Source organism: Lipotes vexillifer, unplaced genomic scaffold (genome assembly GCF_000442215.2).
Source record: "Lipotes vexillifer unplaced genomic scaffold, Lipotes_vexillifer_v1.1 scaffold916, whole genome shotgun sequence".
Classification (NCBI taxonomy): domain Eukaryota; kingdom Metazoa; phylum Chordata; class Mammalia; order Artiodactyla; family Lipotidae; genus Lipotes; species Lipotes vexillifer.
In genome coordinates, this window is record NW_006798383.1 from 6,706,178 (window position 1) to 6,733,108 (window position 26,931).

At 42.4% G+C, this 26,931-nt stretch overlaps 1 protein-coding gene across 3 annotated transcripts in view; it reads right to left on the reverse strand.

Annotated features, from left to right (window-relative positions):
- SORCS1 (sortilin related VPS10 domain containing receptor 1) overlaps window positions 1–26,931 on the reverse strand; it is a 275,703-nt gene that overhangs the window by 116,676 nt on the left and 132,096 nt on the right. For all 3 annotated transcript variants that reach the window (XM_007470452.1, XM_007470451.1, XM_007470450.1), the window contains exons 5-8: window positions 26,412–26,530; window positions 23,771–23,860; window positions 16,203–16,382; window positions 4,479–4,625 (exon numbers count right to left, since the gene is read on the reverse strand). In XM_007470452.1, the coding sequence (XP_007470514.1) occupies window positions 4,479–4,625; window positions 16,203–16,382; window positions 23,771–23,860; window positions 26,412–26,530 (536 nt within the window). The remainder of the gene's footprint in view (window positions 1–4,478; window positions 4,626–16,202; window positions 16,383–23,770; window positions 23,861–26,411; window positions 26,531–26,931) is intronic.

Sequence of the window (26,931 nt, forward strand, 5' to 3'; positions counted from 1 at the left end):
CTTTCCCAAGAAAAAGCACACAAAGGAAGCATACACACAGAGCTTTGCATTCAAATTCAGGGAGTTCACAAACTCTCAAAGCCCATCGTGGACCTCTAGGCTGCAATTACCTTTCTTCTACATTATTCTTTTATTTCTTATTTTAACCAACAAAATCTCTGGCCCTTGCAAGTGTTCAGTAAATGCCTGTTGAATTCAACTGATCCATGAACGAACTGAGCTGCTGTCTTCCTAGCACTGTGAGTGGCCAGTGGACAAGTACTAAATGATCCAAGACATTCCCCCGCCATGAAATAAATCAACCTAAAACACTGTTCCGTATTTGAGAGTCAACCAGCTTCTCATTTCACTTCCTCTTTACCCAATTAATAGCCTTTACATCTCATCTTCATGGTACCTTTAACCCGAGGGCTCCTAATCTGAATACTGTACTGAAAAGCCAGTTTAGAGCTTTCATAAATAAGGCAGCAGGTAGGCTCCCAAAAAGTATTCCTCAAATCCACATCCTACACACACGTTTGTGCAGTTTCTGATCCTGAGTTGGAGCACGGAATCCATTTGATTTTTAGTAAGGAGTCAATGGCAAAGTAGAAGGAGGTCTCTGGGCCAGTTGGCTGGGTATGGGGCATTCGGCACTGCTCCAATTCAGCAGAACATGGAGAGTCACAGCCAGTACAAAGGCCGGGGAAGCAGAGTCGAGAGTCTCCTGGGGTAGCTGGCTGCTTAGCTCCAGTAGGAAACTACTAAATGAATCCACAAAGAAGTCACGGCCTCTCTCCATGAAACACTATGCTTCCCCTCAGGGCCTGAGGATTTGTCACAGGCTCAGCTCACATCTCGCCTCTTGGGACCCCAAGCCTGAGGTCCTGGAGTCAGGTGGACCATGGTCTGTAACACCCCATCTAATTGTACAGTGCAGTCTTCAGAGGAAAGAAATCCCTGCTGACCCCTCCAGGCAATCACTCTAAAAGCCCTAAAAATACAGCCTCAAATTACCCTGGATGTCTTATTTCTATAGAATACATTTTACCAGGAACATTCCATTTGGGGCTGCAATTCTGAACTTGTCCCACATTTGTAATAGCCCTGTTGGAAAAATAATCTCTTTTCTAATCACTAGGCTGTGCTTTCGGTGACACTGTCACTTTCCAAGTATTCACAATCTAAAAATCACTTTTTGTCTCCTCTCTGCTACCAGCTCCCAAGCCTGAGGAAGGTTTTAACAGTCTGGGTCTCCTGGAGCTCAAAGATTTTCTTTCCTATTGTGTGCCTTGGCAGAGTTTTATAAAATTATTGTGGTTTCCCCTTCCTTCTTTCATTTTCCTCTCCTCACCCTACTGCTGTTTTCTAAAGCTCAGATTAAAACTATATTAAACAACAGGGTTAATGGGGGAGGAAGGTCAAAAGACTCTTGGGTACCATACATCCATGTCTCATTAATTCATCTTTCCTCAATCTTAACGAGCCTACTGCTTTGGTTAACTTTGGGGTCAACTGATGCCCATGAGCTTCAGAAGGTGGATATTATGACAAATCTTTCAGTGTGACTATTAATGGCAAGGAAAGGCTCCCACTAAAGTCCAAATATGAAACTCAAACGTCTATTATCCCTGGCGTGTCTGCTTCAAAGACAACACCCTCAACAATAGATGTGTTGAGCACCTACCATGTGTCAAGTATGATTCTTGAGCTAGTTCTTTGGAATGACCAAAAAGACAGCCACAGTCCCTATGATCATGGAGCTCACAGTGTGTGGGGAAAGGTGGACAAGCAAGTCACCAAATGCATGTGCTGATTTAAGAGAGTGAGGAAGGTCACGAATAAAAAAGACTGGACCAAGTGCAACTTCAGAGAATGCTCGAGGAAGCTCTCCGAGATGAAGGTAATCAAGCAAGGGTCTGAATGCCAAGAAAAAAACACACTAGGAGAGGGGCATTTTAAGGGATGTAATGGCAAATGCAGAGCCTGGGACACAAACGAGGGCGTTGAGCTAATGGTATGGAAAGGTGCGCCCTTCTCCCCCACCGTGGCCTATACGGAAGGAAGGAAGGAAAGTCTGGAGACCAGGCAGGAGAAACAGACAGGGGCCAGACTGTGTGGAATCTTGCAGGCCATGTTAAGTATCTGAATTTCATTGCACCTGAATTAGAAAGTCATTAGAAAGTTAAGTGTAGGAGGGACACGCTCTGATTTTTAAAAGCTCAGGTTGATACCATTTACATAAAGTTTTAGAAAAGAGCAATCTAATCTCTCATGAAAGAAAGCAGATCAGAGGCTGTCTAGGGCCAAGGGTGTGGATAGTGCCCGTGAAGAGGCACAAAGCAATGTTTTAGGGTGATGAAAATGTTCTGTCTTGACTGTGGTAGTGGTTGCACGGGTCTATACATTTGTCAAGATTTATCACTGCACTCTTAAAAATGGGTACTTTTTATGTACGCATGTTTCAACTCAGTAAAGTCGGATTAAAAAAAAGCTTGCATTGGCTGCTATGAGGAGATGAGATTGCCAGGTAGAGACAGGAGGAACAGCCTGTCACTGTTCCCATGAAGGGAAGGGGAAGGGAAGAATGATGGTGGCTTACATTAGGATGGTCCCAGCCGAGATGGGGATGTGAGCTGATACTGCATTTGTAATTCAGAGGCACAGCAGCAAGACTTCCTAACGCTGGGCTGGGGGTGGAGCCAAGAACACCTCCCAAAGTGCTTTGTGTAAGAGGCATTTCTAATGGTCCATTTATGATGCCAGAGCACCCAGGAAAGCCTCTTCAGGTGATATGGTTAACTCTCGCTCATGGACGTTCAATCACCAAAGCACATGATGGGATGGAGGACCACGTTAAGACCCTGGTGCATCTCATGCATCTTTGGCTAAAATATCACATTGCTCCAGTGTGGAACTGCTGAAGCAGGAAGGCGGGCATGTCTTTAAAAGGCTATTGAAGCATGTCTTGCATAGAGTAGGCATTCAGTAAGTGACTGTTACATTTACTTACTCTGCAACTGGATTTGTGTACTTACTCTAACAAATGGCTTTCCCCCACACTCCACCCCCGTAAGTTGCCAGTAATAAGGATAGAAGCTGAGTGGGAGGCTGAATTTCAAACTGCTTCCCCTGATGGCTGGTGACAACTGCGATATCCTCTGCAACTAATAAGGTCAAGCTATGGCTGTTGGCATCTTCTCGACTGGGAGGGTGACCCGCCTACAGCTGTAGGAGATGCACCTGCAAAGTGACTGCTCAGACTTCATGGGACAGAAGGAAGCACGCTGAGTGTGCAAAACATTAAAGTTGGGATTGTATGACGGGTGGGAATATTGATATAAATCAAGCCCTTCTTACTAAAACTAAGAGGTGCCTCCTCTAGCTTTACAGATTGGTCTCTCCTTTTCAGGCATTTAAATACAACTTTGGAATTGTTTTCTAGAAATTAGCATGTAATGATTATTTGTTTTACAAGTAATCTCTTCTTCATTCACTCACAACTATTCATGTGTCAAGTACAGGGCAGGCCCCAGAACTACTAAGAGGAGTGAGATGTGACCTTATAATCTTTCACTCATTAATCTATTCCCCCTCAGGTAGACAGCAAACTCCTTGAAGGCAAGACCCATCTTTGATCCCTCTCTTGGATACCATCATATAATCAAATACATAAATACACTGATCTGATCTACTTATTGCCCAAATGTTAGACAATTTTTAAAAAGCCATACTTCAAAGCAGGGGTCAACAAATTTTTGTTTTTAAGGGCCAGATAATAAATATCTTATTGGTGGACTGTACAGTTTCTGTCATGACTACTCAAGTCTGCCACTGTAGAGCAAAAGCAGCCATAGACAATATATAAATGAATGAGCATGACTACATTCCAATAAAACTTTATCTAAAGAAACAAGCAGTGGGCCAGATTTGCCCCACAGGCCATGGTTTACCAACACCAACTTTACACAATGACATAAATGAATGGAACATATTATAAAGAGTACTGATTAAGGATTTAAATCAGTGGTTCTTACCTTGGTTTGAGGCATAAATTCCTCTGAAAATATGAATAAACATCTCCACTGGAAAATATACCTACACAATTCTGCATTCAGTTCATCAATTCTACAGCTGAATTTATGTATCATTAGATCCAAAACAGGTTATTCCCAGGAAAGTAAGGGTACATTTCCCCACCATAGATGGAAACCATCATACTCTCCCTTAAACTACAATATGAGGTCCTCGTCAGAAATTGGGCATCAACTGAACATCCTTAGAATGAGCAAGAAACTTACTCATGTTCTCTTATCACTTTGGTCCAATCACAAGAGGCAGAGCTATGCTTCTTTTCTACACACTGTCTTCACACCCTTCCCTGTCCCCTTCTGTTCATCACTTGAGCAAGAAGCCCTGGAAACACGTTCCTCTGCTCGTTAAACCTCCATCTCCAGCCCTCACCGTGTGGGACATTTTGCCCCAATACGAAGACTCACCAGCAAGCAGTGCACAGGGTCCCCCCTTAGGTCCGTGTCCGGGGCCTGCAGCAAATGCCAGTCTCTGCCTTTGTTGTACGTGATGAAAGTCTTCACTTGGTTGTCAATCTTCTTGTTAGCCAAGAACATTCCCTTTATCCCTGCTACCTGGGAAAAATTGACATGGCTGAAAAATACATCAATTTGAGAGGAAATCTATGTTTTACTTAAAAAAAAAAAACCTGTCAAATTCAGCTGTGAGCACTTGTCTTGGAGGAAAGAGGGTGAGGGTCATGCTTGTGTATAATGACCCCCTGGGACAGAAGACAACAGACCCGTGCCCCTTGTGGTATGAGGGTCTTAATGCAAATTTGATAGAGGCTTCTTATCTCCCCTAAGGTAGGTTGGTAGTAGCTTACTGTTGCCTACAGATAAAACTCTGATGCTGTTGGTTCTGTGCTTGACAAATGATAAATAAATAGGGGTTACTTTTATTTTAGGCATAGCACTCATAGTCTTAAATACTCTATCTCACTTAATTCTTATAATGGTCCTTTTTGGATAAGTCTCACTTACCCTGTTTCACAAATGAGGAAACTAAGGCTCACTCAGGTAAAGTGACTTGCCCAAGGTCACAATGCCTAATGTTATACAGATAGTAAGTGGTGCATCAGAGATTTTAACCCAGAGCTCTGTGGCTTCACAGCCCCTGCCCTTAATGAGTAAATCACTGTACTATCTACAGCCTTGGGCAATTAAAAGAGGTCAGTTAGGGGCTTCCCTGGTGGCGCAGTGGTTGAGAGTCTGCCTGCCGGTGCAGAGGACATGGGTTCGTGCCCCGGTCTGGGAGGATCCCACATGCCGCGGAGTGGCTGGGCCCGTGAGCCATGGCCGTTGAGCCTGCGTGTCCGGAGCCTATGCTCCGCAACGGGAGAGGCCACAGCAGTGAGAGGCCCGCGTACCACACACACAAAAAAAGAGGTCAGTTAAATCTCAGGATCCAGGGCTTCCCTGGTGGCGCAGTGGTTAAGAGTCCGCCTGCTGATGCGGGGGACACAGGTTCGTGCCCCGGTCCGGGAAGATCCCACGTGCCGCGGAGCAGCTGGGCCCGTGAGCCATGGCCGCTGAGCCTGTGCATCCGGAGCCTGTGCTCCGCAACGGGAGAGGCCACAGCAGTGAGAGGCCCGCGTACCACACACACAAAAAAAGAAAACAGTTAAATCTCAGGATCCAGGGCTTCCCTGGTGGCGCAGTGGTTAAGAGTCCGCCTGCTGATGCGGGGGACACAGGTTCGTGCCCCGGTCCGGGAAGATCCCACGTGCCGCGGAGCAGCTGGGCCCGTGAGCCATGGCCGCTGAGCCTGTGCATCCGGAGCCTGTGCTCCGCAACGGGAGAGGCCACAGCAGTGAGAGGCCCGCGTACCACACACACAAAAAAAGAAAACAGTTAAATCTCAGGATCCAGGGCTTCCCTGGTGGCGCAGTGGTTAAGAGTCCGCCTGCTGATGCGGGGGACACAGGTTCGTGCCCCGGTCCGGGAAGATCCCACGTGCCGCGGAGCAGCTGGGCCCGTGAGCCATGGCCGCTGAGCCTGTGCATCCGGAGCCTGTGCTCCGCAACGGGAGAGGCCACAGCAGTGAGAGGCCCGCGTACCACACACACAAAAAAAGAAAACAGTTAAATCTCAGGATCCAGGGCTTCCCTGGTGGCGCAGTGGTTAAGAGTCCGCCTGCTGATGCGGGGGACACAGGTTCGTGCCCCGGTCCGGGAAGATCCCACGTGCCGCGGAGCAGCTGGGCCCGTGAGCCATGGCCGCTGAGCCTGTGCATCCGGAGCCTGTGCTCCGCAACGGGAGAGGCCACAGCAGTGAGAGGCCCGCGTACCACACACACAAAAAAAGAAAACAGTTAAATCTCAGGATCCAGGGCTTCCCTGGTGGCGCAGTGGTTAAGAGTCCGCCTGCTGATGCGGGGGACACAGGTTCGTGCCCCGGTCCGGGAAGATCCCACGTGCCGCGGAGCAGCTGGGCCCGTGAGCCATGGCCGCTGAGCCTGTGCATCCGGAGCCTGTGCTCCGCAACGGGAGAGGCCACAACAGTGAGAGGCCCACGTACCGCAAAAAAAAAAAAAACAAAAAAAACCCTCAGGATCCAATTGCTGTTACTTTTCTTTTTCTGTAAAAGATCTCTCTATTAAGCTACCAAAATACACTGAGCAAAAGAGAACAGTTTTTAAACTTAAAGAAGCAGTGGTTTCCCTAAATTGTCAAATAATCCCTCCTCCACTTCTGTAACACTACTGTTCCTACTATAAACAGTCCTTATTAATTATTTGGCTCTGAAAATATGATTGCCTTCTCTCTTTTATACCTTAGGAAAGAGGTAACAGTTGAGAAGTTGCCAAACTGTGCAGTAGCAAATCATTAATTGTGTCATGTTTTTCATGCGTTTTAGAACTTAAGAAACATATTTATATATATTTGACTCTGCTTGAAATTATGACAACCCAGGAAAACTTGAGGGCAGTGAAAAAAGGGTCTGAAATGTGTTGACAAGTGCATTTCAACACTATGCAAAGGTTATCCTATTTAATGCTCACAAAAGCCAGGAGATATAGCTACCATCAGCCTCATTTGAGGATGAGGGAACGGAAACTTAGATTAAGTGTCTTTCTGGAGCACAGACGGAGTAAGTGAATAAGCTAGCAAGCATATTTGAACCCATTTAACTTAACTCAGCCCCTTTATATTATAATAAGAAAATTTTTAAGCAGAAGGATGAAACCATGGTATCAGTCCTTGTCACATATGAACCACTATACCTAGTACTTTATATGTAAAACCTCCAATATTCACTATAAACCTGCATAACAGCTATTATCCCGATTCTATAGATGAGGAAACCAAGGCATAAGGAAACTTTAATTGCTTAAGATAACAGAGAGTTGGGGTTCACACCCAAATCTGTTGGACTTCCAACATTCTTTCAACAAATACATCTCTGACTGTCAATTCAAAGAGGCTGGGCTTCGATCAATAGAACATGCACATTTTGCCTTTGCTTTTGACACAAACCTCATTAGTTTGTACCTGCTGTTTTGGCATCTGGGATCATTTAGAGTTGAGCCAACTTTGTACTCCTTTGGAACAACAAATCTGTTAAGCAAATAAATGGTATAAACGAGTTTCTGGGTGGAATACTGTGAACTACTTAGGAAAACAAGCCTCATTTGGGGCCAGTAACAGTAGCCAGAACACTTTCTTATGCACTGTGGATCCCCCATGAATGTGGAAGATGTAAATTTCCAGAAGTACTCTACCTCCCAATAACGATATGTTAATTACAAATAATATTTACTGATAGTTATTCACTATTTCGGCTCCATAAGGACTACCCACCAGGTAAGCTCATGTTGGTTTCACATATGTTCGAGGGGCTGTTACATATTTAAATGACTAAACTGCCAATTCTTTAAAGATTCAATTTCATAAATCAGAATTTTCCCGCAGTCATACCTGTCTTCCCTCCACGGCAGTCCCAAACAAGAGAAATGACACTGTCATAACCATGCAACACTCTAGAAGTTTACAAGACATAGAGGATGGATAAAAATATTACCCATCCCAGTAGTTCCCTTCCCCATTTCCCTCCCTGCCCTGTCTCTCTTTTGGCACGGGTGTCAGAGCAGGACTGTGCGTGTTTTGGAGCTGGTGCATTCGGGACTTCCCTGGTGGCACAGTGGTTAAGAATCCGCCTGCCAATGCAGGGAACACGGGTTCAATCCCTGGTCCGGGAAGATCCCACAAGCTGCAAAGCAACTAAGCCCATGTGCCACAACTACTGAGCCTGCTCTCCAGAGACCAAGAGCCACAACTACTGAGCCCTCATGCCACAACTAGTGAAGCCCGTGTGCCACAACTACTGAAGCCTGCGTGCCTACAGTCTGTGCTGCACAAGAAGAGAAGCCACCGCAGTGAGAAAACTGTGCACTGCAACGAAGAGTAGCCCCCGCTCACTGCAACTAGAGAAAGCCCACACGCAGCAATGAAGACCCAATGCAACCAAAAATAAATAAATAAATTTATTAAAAAAAAAAAAAAGGAAGCTGGTGCATTTGATCTGCAGAAGCAGTGAATTTATTGGCCCCCGGCTGCATGGCATTATCAAATGCCACTTGAGCAGACAGCCTGTGCTTTGTAATTCATCTCTGGCAGCCTGGGCTTCGGGCTTATCTTGAGGAATAGAAACTTGGCAAAGCTGAGGGAATGTGTCACAATAGGGTACAGAGCCAGAGAGTGTCTTATTTTCCTCTTGTTGCCAAGGCACTTAACCTGTGAAAATCCCATTTGAGGTGTCTATCTATCTATCTATTACTTATTTGTTTTGGCTTCTTTGGCCTGGTCTGCAAAGATGGTCACCCCTGCTTGCCCTTAGGGTTTTGTGCCATTCAAGGTTCCTTTTCCCTGAGCCTGAGAAGTCTATCTGTCTATGTGTCTTGGTGCTTGCCTATTGTGAGGTCTCATCATATGTCTCTAGAACATCTACCCTCTTACTGTAGAACTTTGCATACCAAGGGAGCAGTATTAGTGCCCAAAATGTGGAATGTGTGTGTATGTGTACTTGTGTGTACATGTATGCATATGTGTATTAATGTGTGTGTGTGTGTATGTGTGTGTAAGGTCTGGGCTTCTGCTGAGGATGAGGGACATGTTTCTGTTGCCAGACAACCTCCCTCTGCATCCACAGCATGTAGACTGGGGTGGGACCCTTGTGGGATGGGGCGAGGGGTGGGAGGAAAACTACTATTCCTACTGGAAGACATGCCTTCACATAGACACAGAGTTCTAAGGAACATATCCCTATGAGGATGATACATCTCACTGCTGGGAGTTTGTCTCCCTTCAGGGAAAGAGCTGTTATTAGCTTTTCTCCCTTTCTCAATTCTGCACAAAGATGCCGAGTGTGTTAAGAAGCCACTTTTCCTTCTTTGCCTCTCACACGGGGGAATTTGATACCAGAAGTTTCAAAGGTATTAGTAATTATTTCTTATTCTCTAATATCATATAAGCCAAAATAACATTTTGATTAGATTTTAAAATATGAAGGTTACAGCTCAAACCTCAAGCCAACACAAAGTACAACAGTACACTGACCATTCCCCAGGGTGATAGCCTCAAAATGCTACCTTCCCTTCTCTCCTCTTAACTTTCTTTGACCATGTTTCCCACTCTCTTAGACAGCATCCCAACATGCCTCTCCCTATCTATCCCTCAAGGCCCAGCTCAGTAAGCCTTTCTCCAGAAACCAGGACCTCGTTTTCATCTTGACTGTCCCCAGCTCTTCTCTGTCCTCCAATTTGTATAGATGGTACCTACATCTTTGCTCTCAACAACCAGGTAAGCTTCTCAAGGGCATCAGTCTTCCTGGAAACGTCTCTTGTACTCCTAACACTCCTTACCACATGTTAATTCTTCATAGATTCTCTTGTCATCTCTCACATCACTGTCTCCCACTTGAGTATAACTTCTGATTTATCATTCACTCCACCATGTTCCCCCATTAAAATTAATAACTGAAAAGTCACTTTGTACAAGAAGTCTTTTTTCGTTTTTAATGAAATAGGTAGAATTCTGCATTAGAAGACCGACCAACATTAATAGTGCCTCAAACTTAGTGAGTATTTAAGAAATGTCAGACACTACATGAAAGGCTTTGCAAGCCTAAGCACATCAATCTAAGTGGTAGACTCAATACATCCTCATTTCACACATGCAAGAACCGAAGTCTGGATGGCGTCAGTCACTTGCCTAAGGTCATTCCCTGGAGAACCTTAGCAATGGACTCCACACCAGTCTGTCTATCTCAGAGCCCAAGCACTTAACCCTTTGGCAGTACTAGGCCTTCAAACTTCTTTCTCATCCTAGAGCTTCCTGAGAGAAATATCATATATAGACATTAGAGGACGTTGCCTTTCATTCATTCTTTAGTACATGTACTCAATAGTTGTTCAATTAATATTTTTTGAATATCTATCACTTATCATGCATTCTAAGCATTGGAAATATAGCACCTAGAACGTCTAAGTAACTTTACAGTCACGCAGCAGGGTTTTTTTTTTTAAGAGTTAGAATGTGCTAGGTGCTGAGACTTGGATTTCTTTGGTGATTTAAAGAATGAACCCCAGATATCTTCTTTGTTTTGTAATATTCACCTCTAGAGGGTACTCTCCAGTACCACATGAAAGATCAGGGTACTCTGATCTTTCATATGGTCTGCACGGAGGCTAAGTTGGGAAGATCTTACACAGGAGTTTTTGCTTATTTCTGTCTCCGATGCTGATTGGGAGCTGATTCCTCCCACCCTCTCTGTCTCAGACTTTAATTACAAATCTGAAGTGTCAAAATTTGAAGAGAATAAAAATCTGAGTCAACAACAATGGCAAGAAAGAGAACATATTCATCACCATGATTTCTTTGGGCTTTGGAGATAGGATATTTTTCTGCTCTAAAGAGAGGATCCCAGCCAGGAGAGATACATACTCATCAGGGGTCAGGGGTGCCTCTGACATCAGGGAACCCATTGCCAAAAATGTCTAAGTGTTCTTTCCTTCCCTGTGGCCTTGGTCAGGCAGCATCACCTTCCCAGGGAGAGAGTAGCCTTGAATAATTAGATGGCATATTCTATGTCCTGTAATAACTATGCCCTGGATGGGAGAGCATTTTTCCTCCCTATCTCTTATGCTGGATTGTAAGAGGTAGTCTTTTCCCAAGAATTGAGGTGTAAGTGACATCATCCGAACTATGGAGCTTTCTCTTTTAAAGAGAAGGTATTCATAACGTACAGAAGACATTATGTGTGTAACAGAACATGCAGCAGTCATTGGTTGCGTCTTTCATGCAGCTCACTGTGCCTCACTCATACATTCTGTGCATTCTGAATTTGTCAGCCAGGTGACTTCATTCCCAACACAACCCTTTCGCTTGGCTGGGGTGAACTGTCGCTGTCCATTAAGCCAAAGGGCTCTTCATCATCATTAATTGATACCTCCTTTCCAGAGGAGGGAGGATATTGTCCAAAGCTGTCAGACCCACTCTCATCACCCACACCAGAGGAATACACTAGGAATCACACATCTCAGACACTCTCAGCACATCTCTTTGGCTCCGGCCACCATCAGGCACGCTGTCTTCTGTGACCCATCCCACATGGTGCCACTGGAGAATTTATGCTATTCAGGAATGACAGAATTTTGGGACAACTTGTTTCTAGGATTCTCTTGCACAAATATATCCACCAGACAAAATCGGGAGCCACAGGATAACACAGCCTGAATTTACCTATAACTGCAGGCTCGGGACTTGGTTCAGAAGATGGCGAAGAGGTCCACAGCAATCATCTGCTGATTCTGTTTATGCTGACTTTGCCTCAGACCATTTTCTTCTTCCTGTCTGGTTTCCTCTATAGCTAACAGGTCAAGTCTAATACTATTTATCCTGCTCTTTAGGGTGCTTCTATCTTAGGGTTATTACTCGGCCACAAGCAAATACAAGCCTAAATACTGATCTTTCTGGACACACATAATGGTTTCTAGCTAAGAGTTTGCATATTAGGGTTCAGATCCTAATTCTGCCACTTACTAGCTCTGCAATCTTATAAAAATGATCGCATTCTCTCTGACTCCATTTTCCTATAAATGGACGTGATTATAGTGCCTGTGTCATAAAGTGAACATACAGACTGAATGAGATAATTATGAAAGGTTCTTTATAAAGTGCCTGGCACATAATGGTACCCCAAATACCATCTACTTAGTATGATCGTGCAGCAACAAAAATCACTCTCTAGCATTTTTTTCTCTGTAGCCTACTTTCCTGGCTCACGTGTCTCGACTCTTTTGAATGGGGTCCATGGCCAATGGTCAACTCACACTGAGGGGAAATTCTGGTATTTCAATAACTAAATCATGTAAGATGGGCCCCCAACACTTTGTCCCCAACATTTCCCTACCTCATCACATAGACACATATAGTTCTAACGTAGAGAGAACTACATTTGTCGTAAGGTTGCAAGGAGTGTGTGAATAAGATGATTGATTTTAATGAGAACTGTGTCTCCCTCTGCATTTCCCACAAAGACTCACCAACAATACACATGCTCGATACACAGACTCATACAGTCATACATTACACGGTTCACCTCTGCTAACACAGTACAAAGAGCACATAAGAACAGCAGGCAGTTGGCATGGAGAAGCGAAGGATGCATGCCATCCTGCTCAGTCACCCCCATATGTGAGCAGATGTGTACTCTATGTATACTCTGTCACCCTCACCTTGCATATTGCTCATCTCTCCTCCTTATTAATTCATCTATGGATTTTCTTACTTTTCATTTATCTCTAACCATTCATCATTCATTGCAGTTCTACTGGGAAATTCAGGCTGGATGGCTTTCAGCTTCCTGCTAGGCAGAACAATCAGATTTAAGGAACATTTGTGCCAGGTTCTGTGTCAGCCAATATTCTTTCTACCTAGGTAATCAGCAGATATGGCACTGCCATTCTGATCACATCAATTTCAATTCAAGTTGCTGTGAACTGCCAGGCTAATAAAACAAAGACTTCTTCCCCGGCCCCAGGATGCAAGACACCTTTACTAATATAGTTACACCGCTGTTCAAAGCGATGATAATAAGAGCCAGCAGTTTCCCAACAGATAGTCAACCGCAAGAGACACACAAAGGGAAAACATAGAGATTACCAAAAAATGGTTTGTCGTGTCCAGAGGTCATTCTATTTCCTCTTCTCACTCCCTACCTCTTAGCTATTTTTGATTTCAGAAAACCATTCATGAAAACAGTTGCAAATAACAGGAAATGACAAAGTCATTCTTGTTCAAATTTGTCATCTTTTCCATAATCAAGGGACTAATTAAAATGGTCTCTATTTTGGCAGAAAAAAAAATTATCCAGAGAAATTATTCCACACGGACTTGAAAAGAGGGGAGAAGATAATCAGGAAGGAAAAATGCAACCTGAAAATCAAGTGTTTTCAGGAGAGCAGGGACAGAGCCGAGGCCAGGGAAGCAAACTGGGTGATTAATGTGGGACAGCTGATTAGACGTCATACTCTCAGAGCAAGATATTTCCACTGTAAATGCTGGATCAAGGCAAGAAAACATATGGTATTTCAAAAAAACACGCGTAAAGTTTAAATGTTTATAACACATTTATGAAAGAGGAAAGAAATGTTGCAATTTACATTTGTTTATAAGAAGACAGCTTTGGTGATAAAGAATGTCATATGGCCCTGCTAATTACAATATGGAAAGAAGCAGGGATCCAAAATGGTGGAAATACTTTGGACATTTAAACAATGTGGGTAGATTTTAAGACCAGAACATTGTTCTGGGGCTTAAACTCACTGGAACATAATATGAATTATACTATCTATAATTTGTTGAGTATTGTATTTCAGGCACTGTTGATGGCACTTTAAGAAGATTAGCTTATTTCATCTTCAGAGAAATCCTATCAAGGAGGTAGCATGTTTATCCCCTTATTTTAAACAAGAAAATTGAGGCTCAGAAGTTGTTGATTTATCTCAAGAATATATACACGTGGCATGGCCAGGATTTAAACCCAGCCAGCCTGACTCTAAAATTTACACCCTAAATCAGAATTTTACCCTACATGAATTTGAAGGTAAATCACCAGAATATGTAAATGTTTTCCAGAATACATGTTCAGTTTGAGGCTGAGATATATGATACTATATTTATCTGGAACATGGGCAGGAAATGAAGTGGAAGAAACTTGTGAATGTATAAAAAATTTGCAGGGTATTTTTCTAAATATATACACAAAAAGTACGTCCTATGCTAGTCTACCATAATTTCCATCACAAATACTTGAGCTCCGAAATGGGCGTACAGTTTGTTAACATGCCTTTATACCCACAGAGAAGTTTAGATACTAGAAGAAAATTCCCAAGAACTCCTAAAGATGAAGGTATATAGATAGCATTAAAAGGAATTCTAATAATAGGTTTAAATTTCTTAAGTGAAATTGGTTTCTTTCTTTGACATACTGGACATGATTCCTTTACTTCTCATTACACAAACAACCTCTACTCTCTGAACTTATCCTTCATCAAATGATGACATCATTATGACTGAACATATTTGAATAAGTTTTATAATCCCAAATTCTGAATATGTTTCATAATGGCTCATTATATCCCATTATAAATCCTTCATAGCATAAGACCGACAAATGGCTAAAATCCATCCCCAAATAGCAGCTTTCTTTTCACCTGACTGTGCTTTAAATGGCCATTAAAGTGTTGGTGTTTGTCATAAAAGCTAACTGATCCAACATATGATTTTATTTTGAAGCTGGTCATTCTGGGAAACAAAGGGTCAGAGTTCCCTTAGGGAAATCTGGTAAACTCTGCTTTTTGTTTCTCCTCCTCAACCGTCTTTAGGAAAAGAAAGACATATCGATCTTATCTCACGCATTGGCCCCCTGAGAGGATGGCAAGTAGTTAACAGAGGTTATGCAGTCAGAAAGGTAGTCAAGTACAAGGGAGTGTCTTTTTTTTTTCCAATATTTGGCTATAATCATTTTTAAAAATTTTATTTTATACTGGAGTATAGTTGATTAACAATGCTATATTAATTTCAGGTGTACAGCAAAGTGATTCACTTATACATATAAGAGGGATAGATTGGGAGTTTGGGATTGACACGTGCAAACTGCTATCTTTAAAATGGATAACCAACGAGGACCTACTGTATAGCACAGGGAACTCTCTCAGTATTCTGTAATGACCTAAATGGGAAAAGAATTTGACAAGGGAGTGTCTTCTGATGCAATGCAAAGACATCCTCTTAGTTCTTTCTTCAGAGAGATGTAAGGGAGCACTGCCATCGCCTCTTTGCTCCACCCCTGACACCCTATTAGCCCCTCAAGACTATTTTCAAATTTCACACTAGGCTCACTCTTATTCAAACCCTTTAATTGTTTGACTGCTTCCCTAGACACTTTCCAAGCCCTCTGGGGCTTCATGGCCTGTGGACTTGGTCAACAAAGAATCCCTCCCATTCTCTAGTAGGTCTGTGTCTTTATTTCCGTCTTACCCCTAGGATCTTCATGACCTTTTTTTTTTTTTTTCTTAGATTCCATATATATGTGTTAGCATACGGTATTTGTTTTATGGGGAGGGGGAAAGGTAAGCTGGGACAAAGTGAGAGAGTGGCATGGACATATATACACTACCAAATATAAAACCGATAGCTAGTGGGAAGCAGCCGCATAGCACAGGGAGATCAGCTTGGAGCTCTGTGACCACCTAGAGGGGTGGGATAGGGAGGGTGGGAGGGAGGGAGACGCAAGAGGGAAGAGATATAGGAACATATGTATATGTATAACTGATTCACTTTGTTATAAAGCAGAAACTAACACACCATTGTAAAGCAATTATACTCCAATAAAGATGTTAAAAAAATAAAAAGTTTTAAAAAATTTTTAAAAATTAAAAAAAAAAAAAAGAATCCCTCCCAGAGCTGTTTCGTGGATTGCAAATTAACCCATAAAAATGTTCTGCAACCCCGCCTCCCTCTCCCACATGGAATGAGGTCACATGAAGAACTAGTTATTAAAATGATCGAGGAAACGGCCAACTTGGGGACTTCAACTGCCAGTCCCAGCACTGCAGTGGCTCAAGACCACACGTGCCTTGTGACATACCTCATAGAGGTCGATCATGACATTGCCCTCAGGGCCTCTGCTGCTCTGGACATTCTCCAAGGCCAGAGTGAAGTAGACACCACGCGTGTCTGAGATGTAAAGGTTGTACGTGTCGTTCTGGTTCCATTCCTGGACCGCTGCGAACACTTGGTTCTCATCAGTGCTGATGACATGCATGTCCTGAGGAAAGACGCAGGGAAGGAAACAGGAAGGAGAGTTTTATAAGTGCACCTGGCACGCGTCCACAGGGTGGAATCCGATGCAGAATACCAGAACAGGCTCATAGGTACTGTGAGGGAGGTCAGAGATTTTCCTATAGCGTATTTGTGACGTAATAGTTAGTTAAGTGTTGGTCACATATTTCCTTTGTCATTTATGAGGTTAGGCAGTAAGGTCATCAGGAGATAGGACAGGGAGATGCTTGGTAGCTCAGTTACAATTTAATTACCTCATTAGATAATCTGAAGGATAATTTCTCAAATATGTATGAGTTTGGAGAATCAGGCATCCTGATAAATTTGCCAAGCACAAACACAGTACATGTTCAAAAGGCATACATGGGGCAAATACGAGGGGCAGTGAGAAAACAGACAAGCTTTGCATCTCTCACTGTGGTCCAGGGACCAGCAGCATGGGCATCACCTGTAAGTTTGTTAGAACCTCAGGCCTCACCTATCGAATAGAGATCTGTATTTTATTAAGATCCACAGATGATTCATATGCACATTAATGTTTAAGAAGCACTTCCCTAAGGCTCAGCAACCCCTAGAGGTTCCGGAGGAAAAATGTTCACGTGAGACCCCCAGAGCACTAATCTTCAGGTTAATGAGTGTCCAAGGACTTAGCTTATCAGGACCTGTACCCTGAGAAGTTCCCCAGGAAACCTTAAATAAAACAGGGAAAAACAGTCTGCATAAATGATGACGTTTTCAGACTCTGGTTGTCCTGGAAGATAGAAACAAGGCAGACATAATGTGGAGGCAGTGAGCAGATGTCCCTGGGGTGGGGATTCCAAATCCTTTCTCTCCCCATTCAGAACTCCAGAGGACTGGGTGTTCAGGGAGAGGCTGACACAGACCAAGGCTGGATGTCTCAGACCAAGGCCTGCTGTCTCCTTCAGGAGATCCCGCTCATTGCTCTCGGCAGCCTTCCCCACTTCGCCCAAGGTGGTACACATTGGTATCATGTTCAAAAAGCAAAAAGCAAAAAAAAAAAAAAAAAAACCAGAATTATGTATAAGGCTAAAGGTAAAAGAACAACCTGGAAAGATTCTTGGCCTTTGTGTAGCTCAGGGCTCAGATCCTCCCAGAGGGATCATCCACTCTCCTTGAAAAGATTCAGGAGGTCTGTCAATCTTCCTTGGCAACAACTCCAGGGCCGGAAAATTCTACCTAACTTCAAAGTTTCCCATTGTAATATATGCCCACGTTCTCTCAGGCAATCAATCAATCAGCAATTCAGCTTCAACTCTGCTTTAGACTTAGAGGAACAAGTCTCTCATTCCTCTTGAAAACTGACCATAGTGAACTCATATGATTCCGGAAGGAAAAAGTCCTTATCCAAAGGGTTTTTTGTATTCCTGACACCTTCTCAGGCCTTACTGCCATACTCTAGAGTTTGATAACGTTTTTATAGAAAAAGTGGGGAGGCCAAAAATGAATCCTACCCATGAATTCAATTTGGTTGATAATGCAAACTAAGGTTTGGCATAAAAGTTGGCCATATCTTATATCTGCCCAACGCCTATGTACATTTCTTCCGGCAACTGTAGCTTAATGTTCTTTGAAAAAACATCCTCATGCTTCTCAGACAAATTTCCTCCCTATGCTCAGTCTTTGCTACTTTCTCCCACCCTCAGCACCAGAAGTGATCTTGTAGGCCTAGCATTCAGAAAATTCCATTTTCCTGATGACAGTGATTGGATCAGTGATGGCAAAATCAGTAAGACATGATACTAGAATGACTGTGGAATTATTAGAGTGAGAGAAAAATGTTAATTTTTACTGTTAGTTTGTAAGCAGTTGGAATAAAAATAAAGTCTAGATCTGACAGAGACATATCTTGGAGGCAAGGATAAGCCAATCTTGGAAAAACAGGCTCAAAAGGTGGAGAGAGATGGTCCAAATTCTATGATAGTCTTTGAGTCTCTGAATGTGGATATCTAAGGAGCCTGCCCACCCGTAAACTTGTTTAGTTAGAGAGGACAGTAGAGCAAAATGATGAAAAGAATGGTTTTTGAAATAAAACTACTTGAGTTCAAATCCCAGCTCTGTCATTCAGCTGGGCAAACAGAACTTTGTGCCTCAGGATTTCCACCTGCAAACCAGAGATAATAGTATGCCCTTCATGGAGTTGTGAGGATTATATCAGTTAGTAAGTGTTAAGCATTTAACCACAGTGCTTGGTGTTAGCATCTGCTCCATACATGCTAGCTATTTTCTGTTAAGCAAACCCTAAATCCCCTTTGTTGATTAAGCAAGGTTGATTTGGCCTTTCTGTTCATTGCAAATATTAGGGTGCTAACTAACACACTTAACAAAAAGTGGTTCATCCAAATGTTTTGTTTCTTTCTAATCGAGGGAATTAATTGTGGAAACTAGTCCAAACGCCATTCATCCACTGAGGGCCAAACCTTCTATGGCTCCCCATTTCCTATAGGACAAAGATCACAGTCCTTACCCTACCATTTAGAAGCCTTAAACAACTCCTCCCAATTCATGTTTTCTTCCTTGTTAGCAGGATGTACCTTCATCCCTGAATTCAAGTTAAAATACTTCAGCAGTAACCTGGTCCCTGCATAACTGTGCCTTTGGACCCATTAAATAATCCTAGGGGCCAGAGTAAATCATCCATACCACCGCAGCCCACTCAAACTTTTCCTTGGTCGGTGTAGAATGCAAAACACAGATGCATCAAGTACTTAAGTCACTTAGAGAACTAGTAACAGAGCAAAAACAGATTAAATGGCCATGGCTAGATAAGGGCCAAGGGCAGATCTCTCTCTATATATAATCTAATTACATTGAAGAGACTGTTTAAAAACCTTGAGGATATGGGGAGGGGGAAGGGTAAGCTGTGACAAAGCGAGAGAGAGGCATGGACATATATACACTGCCAAGCGTAAGGTAGATAGCTAGTGGGAAGCAGCCGCATAGCACAGGGAGATCAGCTCGGTGCTTTGTGACTGCCTAGAGGGGTGGGACAGGGAGGGTGGGAGGGAGGGAGACGCAAGAGGGAAGAGATATGGGAACATATGTATATGTATAACCCATTCACTTTGTTATAAAGCAGAAACTAAGACACCATTGTAAAGCAATTATACTCCAATAAAGATGTAAAAATAAAAAAAATTAAAAAAAAAAACTATGTTGGTCTTAAATATTGTAACCGAAACGTCTGACATATTTAAATGCCATCTTTCCTTTCTCTTCTTGCCTACACGCGCCTATATCAGGAAAATATGTTATTTCACCCAAAATGGCACTTTATGTTGAAAGCTTATACTGAGATACAAAATTTTAGACCAAGAAGTGAACTCTGAGATGTTCTAGAGCACTTCCCAACATCTGTTCCATAGGACACCAGTATTGTTCGATTTTAATAGATTTTTTTTGAATGGATCCTTTTGTAAAATGTTTTGATTAATGCTAACTATACAGCTTTCTTGCTCACAGGACATCCTAGAGCCTTTAACGTATCAGCAAGCTTCTGTTAGTCTCTAGGCAAGGAGCATGGAACGGAGTTTATTTCTTTTTTTAAACTCACGATCATAGAACCAAATTTTCATGAAGCATCTCTAAGGGCATTTTATTGAGTAATGAGTTTGAGAAAATATTATTGTGAATCTAAGCTCCGTATTTTAAAAGTGTAAAAAAAAAAGAGAGAGAAATTGACAAACCAGCCCAAGGTTCAAAGCAGGGGAATGACAGATCTAGGTCTGGAATTAGGGTCTCTCGCCGTGAATCAAGCAGCCTTTTCAACACCCACACCCCAGTTCACATCCATCTTCTCCAACACAGACAACTATATCCACACTAATACCAATATTATCTTACTTTTATAGAGTATCCGTCCTCCAAAATGCTCAAAGCACTTTTATGTGTTGCCTCATTTATCTCACTTGAGTAGCTCAGAATGAGCTCCAAGTATGGTAAGGGAGGAAAACTGTCACTAGGTCTCCCTGTCTGGAGGGCCTCACACTCTTAATGGTAACAGCAATATTAAAATCTCCCCACCTCCCTCTCTGGTCATCTTTACCATTATATTAATTTTTTTTTAATACAGCTCAGGGTAACCTCAGTCTTTCACGAGTTGATACAATGGCAGGGGATGATTAAAGAAAATTTGAGCATGTAAGTGCAGGTTTGTCTCAGTTCCTTTGGCGGGCATGAAGCTTTGTTCCTTTCCAGCTGCAGCAGCCCTGCTTTGAGAGAGGGTCCTGAAATAATGCATCTTTGCCATGGATCGCTCCACCCAAGCTGGGGCTTCTCTTTGAAGGTGTAATGGGATTGTAATGAGGCATCTCATTGCCTTAAATAATAAACACCCACTTGGACCAAATAGTACCTTCCTTCGCTGTAGTGGTTCCGATTTTTCTGGGGACAAGCTAAATCAATCACCCCATTCTACCCTTGGACCTCAGATGAGGCTGACTAATGGAACCTGCTCATCTGGGAGAGTGTGGGAGGGGCCAGACAGCCAATTCAGGCTCAGACTCAAACTTTTCCTTCCAGATTGGCAAGATGCCACTGGGGGCAGCTGTCAACAGTGATTGGCGTGATGGCTATGAACAAGCAATGCACAGTATGTGTTTCCCAACACTCCAGCCAAGTGGTTTCTTTGTTTTAAAATACCATTCTGAGGCTGCACAGATCAATGGGACTTTTTCTCTGGATACTCTTCAGTATATAAAAATTTGGGGGGGAGGGTGGATGCTGCTCCCTTTTAGTAATAGAATCTATTAATTTATTTAGAGAGTAGAAAAGTGTAATACAAGGAATGCCAGTTTGGGAGTCAGGAGATTCAAGTTCTAGCCTCAAAACTGCAGCAAGAAGCATCTGGTTTGGCTGAAAGTTATTCCACTCAAAAAGTATATTCCCAAGAGTAAGTAAGCATGAGATGAGTGGCTTGAAACTGCTGTTTCCAGATGTGGTCCCAGTTCCCGCATGTCTCTTGAACAGGAGCATCTCACTGCATTGAGTATGTTCTTGTTTTTAAAGGTGAAAATCTGGCAAGCCAGCTACTTCATTTATTGGTCAGAGGCAGCAATTTATTTCAGTGCTCAAGTGAAACAAAACAAAACAAAACAAAACAACCACCAGCTCTGCGGGACTTACCAAGATAACATGATCATCTCCCTCATGGACCTCCCTAAAAGATTACCAAGGGTAATTTTAACAACACTCAATTTTTCTTTTACATACTGACTTTACCCAATTCTCATCTAAGGCACAACTCCAATGCTGTGTTTGCCTTTTTGGAAAATGTTTTAAGCCAAATCAAGAGCAAGGAGCATTTAAACATATACAGGCATAGGCATATAGTTCTGGGCAATTACCACTGTCATTAATCTCTTAGCAGCTGAAAAAAATAACTACTAGTATGGAAATAGTTCTTTGCAGTTAATAGTGTAATTTAATGTGTGTTATTATCTCTAATGGACTGAGGTTTACAGCTCACTTTTCACTATGCTAGGGTTAGGGGCAGAGTGATGGCCAAGGATGAGAATTCTGCCTGGAGAAGCCACTGGCTCTCCTGGGAGAGGAGACCTGCAGCGCCCTTGTGCTATATCTATCACTGATTCCCTGGGCAGGTAGCTGATGTTGGTCCAAGATAGCAAACTACAAAGTCATGGATAAAAATACAAGACAAAGAGTCATGAAAACACAATTGAAAAAGAAGTTATTTATGTTCTTTGTTCAACCAAAGGTTTCAAAGCTGAGCTATATTTAAACCTACACAGTCCCCTTCTTACAGCCACACACATCTCCCTTGTTCAATTGATCAAGGCACACCTGTCAGAATGGCCATCATCAAAAAGTCTACAAATAACAAATGTTCGGGAGGATATAGAGAAAAGAGAACCCTCCTACACTGTTGGTGGGAATGTAAATTGGTGCAGTCACTGTTGAAAACAGTATGGCATTTCCTCAAAAAACTAAACATAGAACTACTATATGATCCAGCAATTCCACTGCTGGGTATACAGCCAAAGAAAACAAAAACACTAATTCGAAAAGATAAATGCACCTGAATGTTCATAGCAGTATTATTTACAATTGCCAAGATATGGAGGCAACCAAAGTGCCCATTAGCAGATGAATGGATAAAGAAGGGGTGTGTGTGTGTGTGTGTGTGTGTGTGTGTGTGATGGAATATTAGCCATAAAAAAGAATGAAATCTTGCCTTTTGTGACAACATGGATGGACCTAGGGAGTATTATGCTTAGTGACATAAGTCAGAAAGAGAAAGACAAATCCTCTATGTTATAGCTTATATGTGGAATCTAAAAAGTAAAACAAATGAATGTATATTAAAAAAAACGAACAGACTCACAGATATAGAGAACAAACTAGTGGTTACCTGTGGGCAAAGGGAAGGGTGGAGCAGCTAGATAGAGGTATGGGATTAAGAGATATAAACGATTATATATAAAATAAATAAGCAACAAGGATATATTGCACAGCACAGGAAAACATAACCACTATTTTGTAATCTATAAAAATATTGACTCACTATGTTGTATACCTGAAGCTAATATAATACTGTAAATCAACTATACTTCAATAAAAAATTTAAAAATAAAAACACTCACATGTCAGTGGTTGTTGCTAGAAAAAAAAAAGGCACAATACATGAACAATTTCTGGCTACTTAAAATACATCACAGTGGCAGCAAGACCTCAAATCCACAGCTTTGAGCTCCCAAGTCAGTTTCACTTCCACTAGGTGGCGCTCCATATTAACGCAGTTCTTCAGGGTTTGTGGAGAGAGAGCCTCGGGATGTTAGCGGTCGGGAGTCTTTAACTTTTGTCTGCCACTCTTTTTAAAGGAGTATGTCTTTGGGAAAGTCTAAAAAATTAGCTGTGCCTCCGAACCCTAAAGACAACCAGTCTCGTAAGTTCCACTGGGAAAGAAAGCAAATGTCGGATGCTACGTAGCTGCATCACCTCTCCATGATTAATAACAACAAAATGGTATATAGATATGTATCATACCTGTTGCACTGATATACTGTATATCCAAAGCATAGTTTCTGCCCTGCTAGAAAACCAATACATCCCACTTGAAAAGCAAAAGCACATCAGTTATCAATTTACTCAGATGCTCCTACAGCAAGAATTCCAAAGAATTAGAGAGAGAAAAAGAGAGAAAGAGAGAGGTGGGGGAGGGAGGGATGGACCACTGAGAGAGAAAGAAGGATAAGGAGGTTGGCAAAAAGGAAAGTAAAGAAGTGAACTTGAGAAACAGAGATGGGGGATGAAAAGAAATAAATAACTACGAGAGACTGAAAGAGTCCTTGGGAAAAAGAGTAGACACTGAAATAGAGAAACTGATACAGGCCATACCTTGGGCAAAGCATATTTGGGCAGCTTCATTTGGGCAAACGCATTCCTTCGGTAGGAAACGTAGTAGTGTGGCCGTCCTCCTGATGTCAGCTGGAGCGTAAACATAAAGGGTGTAAGAAGAGCTACTACGACAGTTACAGGTCACAGAAGGACAGCTCCTGAATGGAAGGGGGTAGCTGCCAACACAACAGCGTAAGTGAGTATTGTGGGCCAGTGTAAAGAATTGGCATTCAGTTCAAAAACAACTTAGACAGTGTATGTGCTTTCAGAGGCCCAAAGTGAACCCACTGCACAAAAATACAATTCTTCACTTTGTCCTGCGGTGCAGAAGTCAGGAAACATTTTTAGCAATTTTTATTTTTAATAATACGAGCCTTAGGGTATATTGGATCTGTGTCCCCCAGCAGCCCAGCCATCTATAGCCCCAAGACTTCGACCACACAAACAGGTCCCTGTGCCAGATCAGAAGGGAATGGTCCAGGTCACAAGGTGGCAGAACGGAAGCCCCCATCTCGGCACTGAATTCCAGTTCTGTGCAGTCACGCTGCTGGCTGTGAGCATGTCCCACACATGGCAGTGCTGTTGATGTGTTAGACGAAAATCCAAGCCAGGTTCGCGGTTCAAAATCATTCTAGACCTCAACCTCCCAGAAGAGAACAAATGGTGAGCTACCTCCCCCAGGTCTGCCCAGAATGTACAGCCCGAAGAACCCTGTGAGTCTGAGGGAGGGTGAGAAGCGCTGTGGTCTCCAACTCAGCTGAGCACCACGAGGTGCAGGCTGTGAGCGGTGCACTGCCACCCTCTTTCTCCTTTGGAGCCACTCTTTTTTCCCCAGCTTTATTGAGATATTATTGACATATAGCACATGCAAGTTTAAAGTGTACAATATGATGATTTGATATGCATATACTGTGAAATGATTACCTCATATAAGGTTACTTAACACCTCCATCCTTTTACTTAATTAAGATTTTGTGTCTATGTGTGTGATAAAATTTCAGATCTATTCTCATAACAACTTTCAAGTATATAATACAGTATAGCCACCATGCTGTTTAGTGCTTATTCATCATATAGCTGGACATGTACTCCCTTTGACCGGCATCTCCCCATATCCCTAGCCCCCAGTCCCTGAAAACCACCTTTTTACCCTCAGTTTCTATGAATTCCTGTTGCTACTCTTAACCCATGTAAACATCTGGACTTTGAAGTCATCTGGAGTTTGCATACTCAGAATGTCAACAAATGCTCTGGGTGAATTTTCACCAGACACGTAAAAATGGGACTGGAAAGTTATCATATTCACCGTGACGTGGCCAGACCACCTCTTGGTCCCACTTTCGGGTTATATGTTCATAGTGGCCTGGGTAGAAAATATATAAAACTCTAAATGCACAATTGATTTTCATTTGTGAGTCATATATGTGGATTATAAACTGTTACTAGAAAACAGGAAAGGTCCCTGGAAGCAACACTGATAAACGATTTCTACATAGAACCAATATGGATAACCATTTCCCATTTTAATGTCACTTGATAATTTGATGCTGAAGTTACCAGAGTGCTCATTATTCATTTTCCTAGAGGAAAAGGAAGTGTGTGTGTGTGTGTGTGTGTGTGTGTGTGTGTGTGTGTGTGTAATTGTGAACTATTTTAAAAGTACATAGGCTGATAGTAAGGAATTTGAACGTTTACTTCCCAATACATGGGATTAAATATTCTAAATTATGATTTCTTGTCCAAGTAAACGTACTAGTATCTAGAATGTCTCAATCACAGTGAAATTGTAGATTTATTTATATATATAAACTACTTAGCTATTGTACCTTTGTCAATTTTAACATGGAAAGCAGTAAAGGAATTTTTAAATGTTTTGTCCAAACAAGCCTAAATTTGTCCTTAAATGTGAAAAGAAACAAAGCATTCTTATTCCTTCTCTCTTCTAACCACTCCTGAACCCTCAGCTTCTCAAGCTGTTTCCCACTCTTGCGGAGATGAGAAACCTGTCTGAATGCACCTCATCTAAATTCTCTTGACCCTGATCTCAGTCGTGCCTGTAAACAACAGAGGCTGATCATGCTCTATCGGCTCCGCCTCTCACCACCTCCAGGCACCCCACATTGACAAGTCCTTCAGACACCGCCCCAAGGAAGGAATTACTATTCTGTTAGTATAGGAGCTTCAAATTGGTAACGTTCCTTTGGTTAAAAAAATAATGCCTTGGTGGCGGGGGAAGGGTAAGCTGGGACGAAGTGAGAGAATGGCATGGACATATATACACTACCAAATGTGAAATCGAGAGCTAGTGGGAAGCAGCCGCATAGCACAGGGAGATCAGCTGGGTGCTTTGTGACCACCTAGAGGGGTGGGATAGGGAGGGTGGGAGGGAGATGCAAGAGGGAGGGGGTATGGGGATACATGTATACATATAGCTGACTCACTCTGTTATACAGCAGAAACTAACACACCATTGTAAAGCAATTATACTCCAATAAAGATGTTAAAAGAATAATAATAATGCTTTTTTTTTCTTTCTTTATTGCTTTTCAGGGAGTGTAAGCAGGCAAAGGGGCTGCATTAGGGACAGAAGCAGGGAAGGGAAATGTCTGTGACACAATCAATGGAAGTGGATCTTTCATACCTGAACAAACACATAATCATCCTGGACAATCAAAGAATCTGGGTCAATGTAGCCTGGGAAAGGTTTGTTTCTGCTGGCCTCTGTGCAGTTCTGCATTCGGCAGGTTAGGTATTGTGAATCTGAAATAAACGAGGGTGGGGTGATATACACACAGCATGTTAGAGTCAGAGTGGACATCTTCTACTTGTCTTGCTGTCTGCAAGCCTTTCAACAAACCTCACGTTCTCTATTAACTACATTACTGTTATTATTGTCGTTAAAAGTATTATCAGTATTATTTTACTCACTTGCTGTCAACACCACCATCACTATTTCCCAGTGCCTCCACCAACTCTTGTCATCCTAGAATATTAAATTCCTGTTAATTAAATTTTTTCCTTCCAAACCCAAATGAAAATATTTTCAAAAGCTGTGGCAATAATACTTGTGCCTTCTTAGTTATTTTTTCTCATTTATAGGCTTCACCTCCACACTTCGACCTTTGATAAACTGGGAAACACACACATATGTGCACTCATCA